This window comes from Coturnix japonica, chromosome 5 (assembly GCF_001577835.2).
Source record: "Coturnix japonica isolate 7356 chromosome 5, Coturnix japonica 2.1, whole genome shotgun sequence".
In the NCBI taxonomy this organism is placed as follows: domain Eukaryota; kingdom Metazoa; phylum Chordata; class Aves; order Galliformes; family Phasianidae; genus Coturnix; species Coturnix japonica.
The window spans coordinates 21,109,976-21,125,479 of record NC_029520.1 but is presented as its reverse complement, the minus strand read 5'-3'; the positions used below and the strand labels follow the sequence as shown (position 1 = coordinate 21,125,479).

The window sequence follows — 15,504 nt, the reverse complement described above, 5'->3', positions numbered from 1 at the left end:
GGGCGAAGGAGGCATCGTCGGGGCTGTGCCCGCGGTCCGCAGAGCCCCGGTGCTCAGCGCCAAAGGACTCTCGGAGCCTGGACCGCTCCGCAGCGCTCGCACGCGGGGACAGGGGGACACGAGGACGCCCCTCGCAGGGGCTCGAGCCCCCGACAGCCGAGCCGAGCCGCTCGGCCCCTCCCCGCTGAGCAGCTCCCCCAGCCCCCGGGGCCGCCCCTCGGCCCGCCGCCCGCCTTTGTGGCTGGTCGTGCAGCCGGGGGGCAGAGGAGGGGCTTGCACGGGGACTTTGGGCTCCGACCACCTCGGGCTGCCGGCGGGGCCCGACGTCAGGGGCCGCTGTGCTGAGCTGCGCCGCGCGGGGCTCCGCACGCGGCCGCCACACAAAGGCAACGGCGCCGCTCCGCGCCGCAGGTGAGTGGGGGGCAATGGGGGCACGCGGAGCTCCGCAGCCGCACCCCGCGCCCCACCTCAGACCCCCGACCCCGCGCCGATCGTAGGGGCTCGGGGGGGTCGGGGTTCCCGCGGGGCGGGGTGGGGGCCAGCACCTCTCAGCCCCAGGATGGAGCGGGGCGCATCCCGAGGATGGGGAGGGTGTGCGGGAGCGCTTCTGGGAGCGGGGGCTGCGCTGTGCGGGGCGCGTGGCGAGGGGTGGCGGTGGGATGGGTGCGGAAAGGCCGTCAGCAGCCCCGGCCCTGGGGGAGGCGGAGGGGGCCGGGAGCCCCCGCTGCGCTCGGCCAGACCAAGGGGTGCGGGGAGGGCGAGAGCGGGGAGGGACCCGGGCTCCTCTTTCAAGGCATCACCTGGCGCGTCCCTCGGCTCCGATCCGGGGTCAGTCCGCGAGGAGCAGCGAGGAGGGATGTGGACGGGGACGGGGCGGGGGGCTACGGGCCGTGGAAGGCTGTGCTCCGCGCTCCCGGAGCGCCGCGGGACGGGCGCGGTGTCCCCGAGCCGGGCCGGGCAGTTCGTCTCCCAGGCAGGGGGGCAGCGCTCGGCACGCAGAGCTGAGTTGCACGCTCGTGCACACACACGTATGAGCGCTCACGCGTGCACACGCACTCACCCGCCCGGCGCTCGCACGAAGATGCGCTGGGAGCCGCGGTGCCGGCAGTGGGCGCCGTTCTCCCGTTCAATCGCTCCTCGGGCTCCCACGCCGCGTGTGCCCGTCTGCGCCAACTCCGCTGGCTCCGCTCCCGGCCCCTCGCGGCAGGGGGTCGCTTTCCATGGCTTTTTCTCCCCCTCCGCCCCCCGGATTCCGCGGGGGCCGGGCCGAGGCGCCATGGCAGCCCCTGCGCTCCTGGTGCCGGGGCGGTGCGCGGGGCTCATCCCTCCCTCCCCCGCCCCAGGCAGGATGCAGCCCCGGAGCCTCCTCCTCCTCCTGGCACTGCTGCTGCTGGCGGCCACCGCCGAGGCTGCCAAAGCCAAGAAAGGTGAGCGGGAGTCCGGGTGGGCACGGGGGGGGGGAGTCTGTGTGTGCTGGGTCTCCCAGCTGCCGCCTCCCTTGCAGAGAAGGCAAAGAAGGAGGGTTCCGAGTGCCAGGACTGGCGCTGGGGACCCTGCGTCCCCAACAGCAAGGACTGCGGGCTGGGCTACCGCGAGGGCACCTGCGGCGATGAGAGCAGGAAGCTCAAGTGCAAGATCCCCTGCAACTGGAAGAAGAAGTTTGGAGGTGCGGAGGTGGCCGTGGGGGGAGCGGGGCTGCGTTAGGGCCACACGTTCCTAACGCCTCTCCCTTCCTGCAGCTGACTGCAAGTACAAGTTTGAGAGCTGGGGAGGGTGCAGCGCACAGACGGGTGTGAAAACACGCTCGGGCGTCCTGAAGAAAGCGCTGTACAATGCCCAGTGTGAGGAGGTGGTCTATGTGAGCAAGCCCTGCGCCGCCAAGATGAAGGCCAAGGCCAAAGGTGAGTCCTCGCCTCCCCCAGGCAGCACTTAGGGCCAAAGGTGAGTCCTCGCCTCCCCCAGGCAGCACTTAGGGCCAAAGCTGGGCAAGGAGTGCTGGTGGCTGCTATAACACTAACACATCTTCCATTGGTCATTGGGTGCAGCAAAGAAGGGCAAGGGGAAGGACTAGAGCGGGGCGGACGGCATCCTCAGCCCCGGACACACGTGCCTCTCCCACCACAGTGAGCCACACTCCAGCCTTCCTCTTCTCCTTCTCCTCCTCTTCTTCCTCCTCTCCCCACCTCATCTGCCACGGAGATGCCTTGTTTAATCGCTAGTTTTGTTGAGAGCAGACCCACTGGCCCTGGGAAGCTGCTGCCACTACCCTGGTGGCTGCTGCAGCCACACTGACCATTGTGATGGAGTGGTGCCGCCTGGGTGCTCTCACCTCTTTTGGGAAATGGGTTTTGGTTTCTTTTCCAATAAAAATCTTTTTAAAAAAACAGATGTGTCAGACCCTGCCTGCCATCCCTATGCAGCGCTGCGGGGCTGGGACCCCAGGAGAGGAAGGGGATCTGGCCCTGCACCTTCATGTCTGTCTCTGCTCAGAGTGATGCTGCAGGGGCGCAGTACCAGCATGGGGTTTGTGTCACCACTGGGGTGTCTACCAATCCCCTGAGACTTGGGGAGCAGAGCAGTCACTGTGCCTGGGGACAGCAGCCTGGGTGCCACCCACATCAGCCCCCCAGCAGCGCCTCATCTCAGCAGCACTTCGGGCTGCTGCCCTCTTCATGCTCCCACCCCTGCCCTATGGTGGGTGACAAAGGCACACACAGGGATGTCCCTGTGGACTGTCTGCATCTGCACTCACTGTCTCTATCAGGGCCTGTGGGATACTGAGGACAACTCGGTGACACCACAGGGACTCCTCAACCCATGGCCTTTGGTTTCTGGTCCGAGGTCTTTATTTGCTGGGGGTCTGCTGTAGCTGTAACACTTCTTCAAAACCCCCAACCAACCCGCCAGGCAATGTGGGTAACGCTATGTCGGGATCCTAAAGGCAGCGGCAGTGAGGGGGGCAGGGCAGCCCTTCTCCAGGTCGCATGGCATTGCCCTGGCATGGAGTGAGACGGACAAACAGACATGGCAGTGCCCCCATATTTCAGCAGAGCCCCAGCCTTGGCAGAAGTGAGTCAACAGCACGATGGGGCCTGGGCTGCACGCGTGGGGCCAGGAGGGGCTGGTGGGACCCCGCATGCTGAGGACTCCGCGACAGCAGTGGCCATGAGGTTACATCCATTTACAAAGCTCAGCAGTCATATCCTATGTCCTCCCTGGGGCCACCACGGTGGGACAGGTGTCCCACACTGTTCCCGCTGGTCCCTAGGCCAGGAGGTGACATTGAGGTGAGGAGGGAGCCCACCACTGCTGCTTGGGCACAGGCCCAACTTCATGACTGGACAGTCCAAGAGGGCCTTCTGTGCACACACTCAAGCCAGCCTGGTCCAAAGTGGCTGGCAAGAGTTGGGCCCCCCGTTTCTTTTCATTTTGGGTAGTAAATGGTCTACAAGGCTATTGAAAACACCCAGCTTTAGGCTGTTTGTGTGCAAACAAGCTCTGACAGCCGGGAGATGGTCAGCCACAGGGAGAAGAGGCGGTCAGTCTGATGAGGAGTGCTGATGGCTGTTGGCCAACACATCCAGGGCAGGGAGCTGGGAGGGCACCTGGTTAGCACATGTGGCCTCAGCTCACCTTCCTTCCCAGCCCCTCAGTGAGTCCCTGGGCCCAGAGTGGCTGGAGGAGCTGTAGCTCAGAGGTGCCGTGGGCTTTTGTCAGCATACAAGGGCGTCACCTGCCAGCACTTCGCAGTCCATGCTTCTGTGAGAGGGAGCAGAGGACCCCTCCAGGTGAAGGAGGCGAAGGGGAGGACTGCTGGAACGTTGCTGAAGTGGTCCCTGAGCACCAGCTTACCTGGCCGTGCCAATGTTCCTGTACTGGCACATGAGGAGGTGCTTAAAGGTTTTCTTGAACGTGGCATTGCAGAGGGCATAGCAGGCTGGGTTGATGGTGCTGTTGACATAGCAGAGCCAGTAGCCAATGGACCACACGGTTTCAGGAACGCAGGTCTCGCAGAAGGTGTTAATGAGGACCATGACGTTGTACGGAGTCCATGTGAGTATGAAGGCCAGCAGAATGGCAAATATGGTCCGGGTGACCTTCTTCTCCCGGGCTGCCATCTGGCGCTTCTTTCGCACTTGGCTCCTGGCGATGCTGGCAAACTTCCTGGCGACATTGGCAGGGCGGCTGTTGGACAGGGAGTTGTGGTCAGAGGCTCCTGCCTTAGCTGGGACGATCTCGATGGCGGTGACACATTCGGTCCCAGTCTGCTTGGTGACAATTTTGATCTTGGACCACTTGGAAGTCGGGTTCACCCGAGGATGGGCTGGGCTCTGTCCTTGTCCCGCTGGCAAGATTTCCGTTGTGGGCTTGTCTTTGGTGGTCTGGGTCATGCTGACCGTGCTGGACTCATTGGAGGTCTCCTTCTCCTCCTGCTGGCCAGTAGCCTCTGTCTGAGCTGAGGGCTGATCATCCACCTTCCCATTCCTCACCTCCTCCTTCACCTCCACAGCCCTCTTGGGGGAGTTGTTGTTGTTCTGTTTGACTGGGGGAGCCTTGAAGAAGCTGAGGGATTTGCCTTTCCTCTCTTTCCTGCTTTCGGGCTTGTGTCTCCTCACCCTGCTCCTGCTGGCCAGCGAGATGTGGATGTACAGCACCGTCATGATGACCACGGGCAGGTAGAAAGCAGCGATGGCTGTGCCGAAGGTCACCGCCGGGTTGGAGAGGAACTGGATGTAGCACTCCCTCTCGTGGACTGTCCTCTTGCCCACAATGAACTGCCAGAACAAGATGGCAGGGGCCCAGAGAATGAAGGACAATATCCATGCGGCTGCGATCATGAGCCCCGCCATCTTGGTGGTCCTCCTGGCCGGGTACGTCAGGGGCTTAGTGACACAGAAGTACCGGTCAAAGCTGATGATGAGTAAGTTCATGACCGAGGCGTTGCTCACCACGTAGTCCAGGGCCAGCCACAGGTCACACACCACGGCCCCCAGTGGCCAGTAGCCTTTGATGATGTAGACCGTGTAGAGGTTCATGGAGAAGACTCCGATGATGAGGTCAGCACAGGCCAGGCTGAAGAGGAAGTAGTTGTTGACAGTCTGGAGCTGGCGGTTCACCTTGATGGACAGCATCACCAGGATGTTCCCCACCACGGTGACGAGGCTGAGCGAACCAGTGACTGTGGCGATGAAAACCAGCTCCACAGTCTTGTAGTTGGTGGGGGGCTGGATGGCCACCTCAGAGCGGTTGCTGAGGGTGACATTGTCGTAGGTCAGGTTGGCCATCTTCGCCTGCCAGGGCTGCGCGGAGAGGTTGTGCATGGGGTCTGCAAGGAGAACGGAGACAGAAAGGAAGTACGTCACACCTGGTGGAGCATGCATCTGTCCAGCCATGGCTGTGAGCCTTGGGAAAGGGCCATGCCGTGGCTCTTAGTGCTCACCTGTGTCTCTGGCAGCAAACAGCTCCTTCTGGAAGAGGAAATCTGGGACAGGGAAGACAGCAAATTTTGTTACAGCTTCAGCCCAAAGACATCCATGTGAATCCCACTGCATCTTACTGGGCACCGATCTGGCCTGTCTCCCAGCTGGGCTGAGGCCCAGGGCCCAGCCAGGCGTCAGTTTGAGGGTAATTAGCCTCAGATGGGTTCACAGCCCTGGCAGGTGTGGGAGATAATGGGCAGACATTCTGCCTTCACGGAAACCAAGGTGTCTGTGGCTGACCCCCGTGGTGATGAGTGGGAGGAGAGTGGTCTTAAAAATAATCAGTGGACCAAAATTGGGATGAGGGAGCATTTACCAGGAGGGGAAAGAAATGGAATTGCTGGGTGGGCAGGGAAGCTGATCTTCCTCTCCTGTACAGCTCCAGCCCCTAAACCTGCTTTGAAAAACAAACAAAACAAAAAACCAATCCAAACCCGTCTTTCTTTTCTACTAAGATACAGTTTCTGTCTTTGTTATTTTTTTGTTTGTTTTGTTTCCACTTGAGTTTATAGACCCGCATTCCCCTCTAAGTGTGTTTAATGGCATGGCGGAGGCTCGCACTCTTAGTTGCCCATTTTAAGATGGAAGCGCAGCTCATCCCCCCGCACGGCTCACGAGGAGGGGACAGGAGAGCCTCGATCCAAACGTCCGTGGATGCCACCCAGAGGTCAGGCTGCAAACTTCTGGGTTGAAAAAGGAAGAAACCGGATCCTCGGGATGGATGACTGCAACCGGCGTTTTGAACGCGGCAGTTGGCTCTTTTCAGCCATGCCCGGCCCGTCGGCCAGAGCCTGGGGGATATCTCCCGGAGATTCCCGATGCTGATGCCCACACAGCCCCAGACACCGGCCGGATCCCGGCCCTGCACGCTGTCCTTTGCCTACAGCACTCAGCCCCAGGCCCACTCTCGCCATCCTGCTGCAGCTGCCGGCCGTGGCCCTCCCCGAGACTCCCAGCACTCCTCCTTCCCACAGCGCTCGGGATACACGGGGCTTTCATCAGAGCCTGGGGCACAGCTACACTGCTGCTGCCTACTGCATGAATGCTGCTTGCCTTAACGGGATGCTCTTGGTCTTCTATGGCCCCGGGCTGGAGCTCTGTCAGCAGCCAGGTGCAGATACAGTGGGGAAAGGGGAAGAGGCTGAGAGCAACAGATGTCTGCCCACAGCAGCTGCACCCTCCTTGTGTCTGGGATCAAACACCTGTGGGAGAGACAGGGATTGGGGGAGAGAGCAGCAAGAACAGCTTGGGACTGAGACCAAGTCAGCTGTGGGGGAGCAGGGATCGTAGCTGCCCTGCGTGCTGCTTTCAGCCCTGCCCTGGACAGACTCCACAAGGCACTTGTCCCATCCCTCTCACCCCATCCTGCTCCATCCCATCCCTTCCCGTCCCAGCGGCCCCGCTCCCAGCCGAGGAGGCATGGGGAGGCTCAGGGTCCAGGCGCCGAGCTGCCACTCGGGATCCGCCCTGTGACCTGGACATGGACGTCGTGTTTGCTCAAAGTGATGTTTTCCGCCCTTGGCGTTGCACAACTGAAACCTCAGAGTTTCCCACAGCCCGATTAGCCCAGCACTGCTGGACCCAGACCAAGGCAGCGTTAACCCTTAGCGCTGCAGGAACACTCAGCTCCTGCCCTCTGAGGTGTGACAGAGGTGATTTCTGTGCCTGGCCTCATGCTTGGACCCCACTCCCCTCCAGGTACATGTAGCTCAGTGCCATGCAGTTCCACCACTGCCATGCCCTGATGGCACTCAGGCAGTGCCAATGCCCGCTGCTGTTGTGCCCTCTGAGGAGTCACAAAACACATTAAGGCCATGGTGGCAGCAGAAGGGCTGCCTTTCTGGATCTCCAGCATTCGGCTTCCAGGCACTGCCCACTGCCTGCAGCACTCAGCAGCACTGGGGCAGCCTGCCCACTGCGCAGGGCTCTGCCTTTAAAGGCCAGGCTTCTGCTGCCCCTCCTGCCGGCTGACCGATGGAGCTCCTCTGCTGAGCTCTTGAGGCTGAGCAAACAGCTGCCACGGCTCCTGCATTCCCCTGGCCCCTCTGCGTCACGGCAGCAGTGCAGGGCCAAGGCGGCTCTGCTTGGAATGCCAACCCCGGGCAGGCTCCAGTGAGCCCACAAATGCCAATGTGAAGGAGCTCCAGTGGTGCTCAGGTGCTGAGCATCCCCATTGCTTGGGGCAGGCTCTGATGCCAGAGCAGGCTGAAGAGTGGGGATGGAGGTGGGAGGGGAAGAAAACAGGAATGGCTCAGTGCAAAATCCCTCTGTCTCACTGCCCCAGAGCACACCTTTGGCTTCCAAAGCTGCACAGTTCAAGAGCCAGCACAGATGGATGCTGAAACACAAGAAAACCTCCCTTGGTTTGATGGAGAACAAGAGCAGCACATCCCCATGGCCAACAGAGGACAGACAATGCTCTTTAATGCCTCCGTTTGGAGCATCAAGGGGCAGCGGGGCTGTTTGGGCTCTGAACCTCATGCCATGTTTGTGTGTACATGGGCAGGCGAGCTGTGTTGGTGCCAAAGGCGGCACCCGCTGCAAACAGCTCCCATTGCCCTCTCTCTACTGCCACTCTGCCCCCACCCCCAGCCCTGCAGTGCCCACTTGCCCTCAGCACTGTTGGCTGTATCTCATCATGTCAGGGGACAGCAGCTCCGGGGCTGAGGCCTGCTGGGCACCGCCGCTCCTCAGCTCGTTATTTTTATTACCTGACTTTGTCTGCGTTTTCCTGGGGAGATGTTTGTCATTTCCATTAGAAACAACAAACAAACAAACAAGAATAAAGCAAAAAACCCACAACTATGACAAAAACTGATATCAATAGGACCCTCGTGGGGACAGTTTAAAGAGAAAAACCATGCCCCTTCTGCAAACTCAGAGTAATTGGATCACAGCATTAATTAATCATTTCAGTTCATTTCTCTTCTATGAAAGAACACAGACCGACCTGCTGCCGCAGGCACGGCGTGTGGCTGAGCACACCGTGCTGATGGTGCCCCTCCTGTGCGTCCCTGCCCAGTGGATGCAGGGCACAACATGGGGCTGTTGTGGTTGTTCCTTGGGCTGCCCGTGAGGGTGACACAGCCGCAGCCCTGGGCAGTGTGGCAGCAACACAGCTGGGGATCGGCAGGTGCCCAAGTGCCAGGTGCTGGGAGTAGCAACGCTCAGAGCATCCCATCGCTGCTCGGGGTCCCAGTAAGACCCCGGAGATGCGGCTGCTGCTCTGCAGCTGGAAAAGCAGCGCTCCAATCACGGTGTCAGCAAGTAGCAGATTGAAATCACGGCCACAGTGAAGCCAGAGGGGTTCAGAGTGAGGAAGGACAGAACCGAGCGTTGCACTGATTTGAGAACACGCCAGGGGCCGTCCCTTGATTTGAAGCCAATGTCATTATTTTGGGAACGAGGTGCGTGCGGCTGCCCGACCCATCGGCCGCGGGGAGCTCCATGCGGTGCACGGCCCGGGGCTCTGCGCAGCGCTGCGCGTCCCGGGTAGGGAGGGACAAAGTAGCCAAAGGAGAGGGCATCTCGTCCCAGAACCAGAGGGGAAGCAAAGGCAAAAACGCACGTAGCGTCCTGCCCGGGAGACAAATCTCCGTCCGAGAGGAGTTACCGGGGAAGCGAACGCTCCGGAGCCGCGGGACGGGGCACGGCGGGCACGGACCAAGGAGCGGCGCTGCCCGGACAGAGCCGCCGCCGGGTGCAGCCCCGCACCTCTTCGCTCCCCCCGAGGAGGGGAAGCGACGGCGGTTTCTGCTGCGAAGGAAGGGCCCCTTCGTGGACACCCAGGAAAGTTGGAGGAGAGCCCCTACGACTCCCGAGCGCTCCCCAGCCCTGCACCGCGCACCCCGACGCGTACCCCATCATCTCCCCAGAGCCCAGCGGACAGACCCTCGGCACCCCCCGGCCCCGCGGCACTCACCGGGCAGCCCCCAGGGCGCGCCGTCGCCCGCGGCCGAGTGGTTCTCAGCGGCCATGGTGCAGCGCCGAGAGCTCCGCCGCGCCGTCGGGGGCTCCGGCACGCATGGCCCCGGCCGGCACCCGGCTCCCGGCGGCGCCGAGCGGCGGAGGGCGGGGAGGGGCGGGGGGAGGGGGAGGACCCGGCTCTGGCGGCCCGGCCCGGTTCCCCCCTCCCAACATCTCCTCCCCGCCCCCTCCCTCTCCCGCCCCCAGATGTGCCGCCCCCAGATGTGTCCCCCCCTCACCCCCCCACAAACGCCGGGGGAAAGCTTTGGATACGGAGGGGGGAGCACAACGTCACGGTGCCGCGGCCAATCCCCGCGCCGCCGCCCCCCTCCAAAAATAAAGAAACCCTCGTGTGCCCCCTCCTTTCCCCACATGTGCTCTCCCCCACCCCGGGCAGATGTGCCACGGCCCCCCCGCACCCCGCAGCAGGGCGGGCAGCCCTGCAGCACCGCGGACAGCGGCGGGCAGCGGGCACCGAGCGGGCACTGCGGGACGGGACGGCGCGGCGGCAGCGCCCGAAGGCAGAGCCGGGACGTTGCGGTCACGGGGGAGCTGAGAGAAAGTGCCTTGGATGCGGCGGCCCAAAGCCCTGACCTCAGGCACACCACACCACACCACACCACACCCTTTCCTCTTCCTTCTTCCCTCCCCAAGAAAATCAGTGCCAGGGAAACTGCCGCGCTCCGGGTGCACCCATTTGGCTGAGCGCTCCCAAGCCGATGGGGCTGCGCAGGCATTGGGCTGCTTGATGGGCCCCAGCTGTCGAGGGTCGGCACTCCAGGCCTCTCCCATCACACACAGCTCCTCCAGTACGTCCTGGACACCTCCCCCCCTGCACACCCCTGCCCCCAGAAGCCCCCACTGAACCCAGCGCTACCATCCACGCGCTTTAATATTCATCAAATACAGGCCTGGTCTAAAGAAAATGTGCCTGATGATGGAACTATTTACATTGCAAATCACTTCTAATAACCCTCCAGTAGGCAGCCTGGTGATAAACGCTAATCCATCTACCAGCCTCTCCACCCCCCGCCCCAAAAATAAAGAAAAAAAGACAGAAAAAGTAATAATAATAATAATACAAACAACTCAGAACCTGCAAGAGGGAACAAGCAGGCAGGGATGGGGCTCAGCCCTGTGCAGCAGCACTGAAGCATCAGCGCAGGGAGCAGTGCCAGTGCTGCTCCCCCCATCATGGACCCGGGAGGCTCTCCTGAAGGAAGGAGAAGAGCTGGGGGTAGGGCCAGGACCCCAAATCTGGGCAGAGCCAAAGGATGGCACTGACACCGCACTGTTCGGCAGCATCTGCCTTCTGTGCTTTCAGAGATCACTGCTGCTATTTTAAGGTTGCACTCAATTTTGTCACATTTGCCATATAAGCACGACTTGGAATATTTCAATATAATTGTTGTGTTGCAGTCCCCATTCTTGCAGTGCTTATTTGCTTTCTGGGTAATGGAAGGGGTAAAGTGCTTTTGAATCACTTCTTTTATACCCATTATCTAGGGGAAAAAAAAAAAAAAAAAAAAAGAAAGAAAAAGAAAAAGGGAAAAAAATGAAAGAGAAAAGGGAAAAGAATGAAGTTGAAATGCAGGTGTGAGTTGTTCCCAAGCTAGGGAACCGGGTGCTCTGTTGGGCCCTTACCATCCCTGCTCCAAGCTGTCCCCCTTGCTCAGTGCGGTGGCTGGTGCTGCTGTGGCACAGGGCACACAGGGCAGCTCAGCAGCACCACCCCAGGGCAGAGTGGGCTGGGCCCCTCATCCCTGCGTGCTGCAGGGACCATGCTGAGGCTTTGGGCACAGCCTGGGGCTCACGACAGAGCTGAGGGTGGAGGAGGCTCAAGGCTGCAGCAGGAGAGAGCTCTGTGCTCCACCGGCCAGGCTAATAACCTTGTATTAAATTATGGGCCCAGGCTTGTGGCTTGTTTGTTTTTATTTTTTTCATAAGCTGTCTGTTTAGATTTATCACCGCAATTCCTGATAGTGCCTTGTCGGGGATCATTACGATAATCGCAGTGCGGTGTCTGCGGGGAAGGGGAGGGGAGATGGGGAGAGACGGGTAGGAGCTGCCCACAGCCTTTTGGGGCACAGGATCTGATGAGGGGGAGGCACAGGGCATGAGACCCCGTGAGGGGATGTTGGTGAGACACTGGCAAAAAGGTGGGGATAGAGCCCATGGGGTTCCACTCAGAGGGAGGGGGGAGTCAGCCTCCCACCAGGAGGTCTCCATCCATCTCCTTCTCCAACTCAATCTGAATGAAGATTTTGCAAGGAGGAAGAGAAGCCCTGAGAGAAACCCAGAGGATGCAGAGCAGGTGGAAATTAGAAGGCTCTGTTTTGGCATCAATCCTTCACCTCCCCTTAATTCCCAGTAATTACACCATTTATTTAGGTAAGGCCCTTGGAGCAGAGTGCAGCAGAGGAGAAAATAGCAGGAGGCCCCCCACTCTGGCATAGCTCCGTCCATCCTCTCAGCCTTACACACTTGGGTGTGCAAACATGTATGTGCAGCCTTTCTCCTCCTCCTCCTCTCAGCAGTTCTTGCTCTACCCATGCCAGCAGTGCTTCAAGACCCTCTCCCACACCAGGGAATAGTGTTGTGCCCCCCAGTGAGGCTATGGACCCCCTACCTCAGGACTAGGGGATAAGCAAGCAAGGAAGAGTGAGAGGAGCACCTGGAGGGGCAGCCCAAGTGTCCCACGCTGCGGTGGGTGGCTGGGCTGGGTCCAAGCCCCAGCAAGCACCATCTCCATCCCGTCCTGCTGCCGTCAGTGTCATTAACTGCGTGGGAGGCAGAGCTCCCAGGAAGAAAAACCCATTCAAGCTGATGAGCATAAGATAAATAACAGTGAAGAGGGGGTGAAAAAAAGAGCAGGAGGAAGGTGCTTGAGAGTGTCACTCGGTGAGAGCCTATAAAATATGCTGTTCCCTGGCAGAAGAGTCATGGGAAGCAGGGGCAGACACCCTGTAGCAAACATACCACAGCCCCTTTGTTTCTCTTTGTCACTGGAATGTGGCTGAGGTGTTCCCCAACCTGGGTCTGTAGAGGCAGCAAGCAGCTGTGGGTAGTGCTCATCCCTGCTGTGCCATGCCTGCCACCCTGGCCTTGTCTCAGGGCCACAACCTACATTCCATGTCCCCAGCACATGCCGTGCACTTGGCTGCATTGAGCCCACCGAGCACTGCACAGGGCTAATTTCTGATGGGGCTGTCACGATGCATCACGTCAAATATCTCATAGGAGCATAAGCGTATTATGCCAACGCAGCCACCTTTGTCAGCCAGAGCTGAAATCCCATCATGAGAACGCCACAGGTTCAGCCTTCCTCAACACCCCTGCAGCAAACCCATGCCCAGGGCCTCTCGGGGCTCCCACAGCCCAGCACTGCCCGAGCCCCCAGCTTGTGTCCCCCTGAAGCCCAAATGCTGTTGCTCTGGAGATGCACTTAGTGCCCACAGCAAAGCAGCAGGCCCAGCCTCACTTCCTCCTTAAGTAATTGCTTTAATTAGCATTGGGCTTGATGTAGGTGATTAGTTCTCAGGAACTTTTGCAGCAAACAGACCAGCACAACCCCTCACAGCCTTTGCATTTATATGCCTCAGCTCTAGCCTTGCTGCCAGCTGCTGGTCCATCTCCATCAGCCAACACAAACCCTCACTAAGCCCATCTGGAGCTGAAGTGCTCAGAAAAAACTAACTGCCCATTACAGCTGCCCTGCCACATGGTGGCAGTGCCCGACCTGGAGGAGCACTCAGAGCCTCCAGTGTTCTCCAGGTGACTCTGCTTTGTGAATCTGGGAGTAGAGGGAAGGCGAGGGGCTCGGTGAGGTGATGGAGCATGGCTGCAACCTTCAGCGTGAGTGTTGCTCTGGTTTCAGCACTAACCTGAGAAAGAAGCAGGTCCTGCAGCTCCGAAGTCCATCCGTCTCTCCTGGTGGCAGCACCATGCACTCCTGCTGGCTCCATCACAAGCAGCTCCCCATCCAAGGCAGGAGCAGATGAAAGGCTTCTGCTCAGGATGTGGCAGGGAAACAAATCCCTGCTCACTCTGGAGGGTGCCCAGCACACTGTGGCAGTGGGCAGAGGCCTCTGCTCCAGGGGCTGAGAGAAGGGGTGCTGCCATGACTGAGGGCAGCAGCTGGAAGGGGGAGGTTGTCCCCTGCCGCAGCAGCGTCACATTGTGTTGCACACCGAGATCCCAATTAGGGGCAGACACCTCACATGCTGAACATTTCAATTAATTTGCCTTTTCCTGTTGGAGTGGCTTCTCTGACAGATGGGGAGGGAGCAGAGAGGGCTGCTGCTGCCCAGCAAACTGTACTTCTGCCTAGACCAGAGAAAGGCTGGCAGCAGCAGCAATCCACTTGTTTTTGGAAGGAGTCCCACCTGCTGCTGGACTCCCTAAGTCTGTGGATGAGAAGAGCCGTGATGAGTGGCTGTGTGCCTTAACATGTGGGGGAAGGGGCACCATCAGCCACTGCCACCAAAGGAGGGGAAGGCTCCCAGCAGCCGGCTGTGCCCATCACCCACCAGCTGCTGCGCAGGGCTGCCTGCTAAGCCTGGTGCTGGAGCACTCATGGGCTGCAGCAGTGCCTACACAGGGAAACGCTGTGAAGGATTCACACAAAAGCCCCCTTCCAGCACAGCAGCTCCAACCAACAATTCCAGGGCTCCAGGCTTCTGGCTCCTTTTCTCTTTTCCTTGCTAACCTAAATAACACTGGGACTTCAGCTGTTCCCCTGCTCTTTTAGCTCATTAGGGTGTTTAGAGAACCCTAACTCCTACACAGCCTGGCCAACCCACCATTAACCTCTTTCCACACCAAGAACTGGCTCTTACTTCACCTCCCATTCCCACCTCAGTGTTTGTCTCCATGCGGACTTTACCCCTTACCCTGGAGGTGACTCACTTTCTTTAATAGCCTCTTGTGAGGGACTTCATCAAAACCCTTTAGAAAGCTAAATAAAATTCTCAGCGCTGCATTCCTCCTTTCCCCAGGATTTTGTTAGCACATTAAAAGACTCCTGACAAGCTATGGCTGAGAAAAGCTTTTGGTTTTTAAGATTATTTCCTGCTCCTAAGCAGCAAAGCTCTCATTTTGCCTCCTAAATTGGGCCAGCAAACACGCGTGGCTCCAGCTCGGTTTCCTCAGGCAGCTCGTGTTGAATCTCCACCTCGCTCCTGGCAGGGTGCTTGCCTCCGTGCTGCGTTATCACGCTGCAGCAAGCAGATAAGCTGCAGGCTTTTAGGAAGGAGCCTCACAACACCGCTGCAATCCCACAACCTGCGCTGCACAGTACTCTGTACCTCAGGCAGCTGGGCAGATTGTGGGATGGCCAAAGGCCCATGCTAGAGTTTAGCTCAGCCTTGCTCTAACCAACCTCCAGCTCATGGGCTAAGAAGTCCAAGGCAAGGGAGGGGAGCTGTGCTTGGCACATTCTAGGACTGCACTCCAAAAATAAAATACGCACTTCACACACAAAGTTCAAGAGCACCTGCTGGCTTTGTGGCCATATAGCAAGATGCCTACAAAGCACATCCAAGGCAGCATCTGAGGAGTAAGCCTACCCGCTCCATTCCTACTTACAGCTTGTACAAGCACAGAGGCCAGGCCATGGCTGTCACCACACTCTGGCCCAAAGCTAGAGAGCCGGTTAAGAGGAACACCAAAGCTGCCTGCTTTGATCAGGTCCCCCACCCTTATGTCATCTGTGGGCTTTCCCCACAAGCCCTCAAACAAGCAGCTGCTTTGGAACTTCAGAAGCGTCCCAAGTTGATGCCAAGTGGAACGGCTGCAGTTTGCTGCAGCTCCCACTGGAGTTCACTGCCGCTCTGCCAGTGTCTCAACGGGGACAGGTCCTGACCAAGTGGCAGCTCCCAGCAGAAAAGCTCTGGGCCCTGCACAGAGCAGCCCTCCATGGCACCAGGCCTTTGAGAACCTCTTGCTAGAGCAACACAGCCCAGAAGATCTTTTCCCAACCATGATGGAAATTTTTCCATAGGTAGTTTGGCTCTGGTTACAGAAATGGACATGTGTAAATGCTCTGCAACACATCCAC

General features: G+C 59.2%; 2 protein-coding genes across 5 annotated transcripts; one reads left to right on the top strand and one right to left on the bottom strand.

Moving 5' to 3' along the window:
• Window positions 1-90: 90 nt before the first annotated feature.
• On the top strand, window positions 91-2,386 carry MDK (midkine). The gene is made up of 5 exons (XM_015864422.2): window positions 91-411; window positions 1,344-1,427; window positions 1,505-1,666; window positions 1,740-1,901; window positions 2,046-2,386. Exons 2-5 carry the CDS (start codon window positions 1,349-1,351, stop codon window positions 2,069-2,071), a joined length of 429 nt encoding a protein of 142 aa, XP_015719908.1. The 5' UTR covers window positions 91-411; window positions 1,344-1,348; the 3' UTR covers window positions 2,072-2,386.
• A 437-nt stretch (window positions 2,387-2,823) lies between these two features.
• CHRM4 (cholinergic receptor muscarinic 4) lies at window positions 2,824-13,382 on the bottom strand. 4 transcript variants are annotated; one of them, XM_032444813.1, is made up of 3 exons: window positions 13,331-13,382; window positions 5,441-5,482; window positions 2,824-5,326 (listed from the first exon to the last, which is right to left on the bottom strand). In XM_032444813.1, exons 1-3 carry the CDS (start codon window positions 13,365-13,367, stop codon window positions 3,849-3,851), a joined length of 1,557 nt encoding a protein of 518 aa, XP_032300704.1. In that variant the 5' UTR covers window positions 13,368-13,382; the 3' UTR covers window positions 2,824-3,848. The 4 variants fall into 4 exon arrangements, with proteins under 4 accessions (XP_032300704.1, XP_015719894.1, XP_015719895.1 ...); XM_015864408.2 differs by lacking the exon at window positions 13,331-13,382 and adding an exon at window positions 9,403-9,548; XM_015864409.2 differs by lacking the exons at window positions 5,441-5,482; window positions 13,331-13,382 and adding an exon at window positions 9,403-9,548.
• Window positions 13,383-15,504: the final 2,122 nt, after the last annotated feature.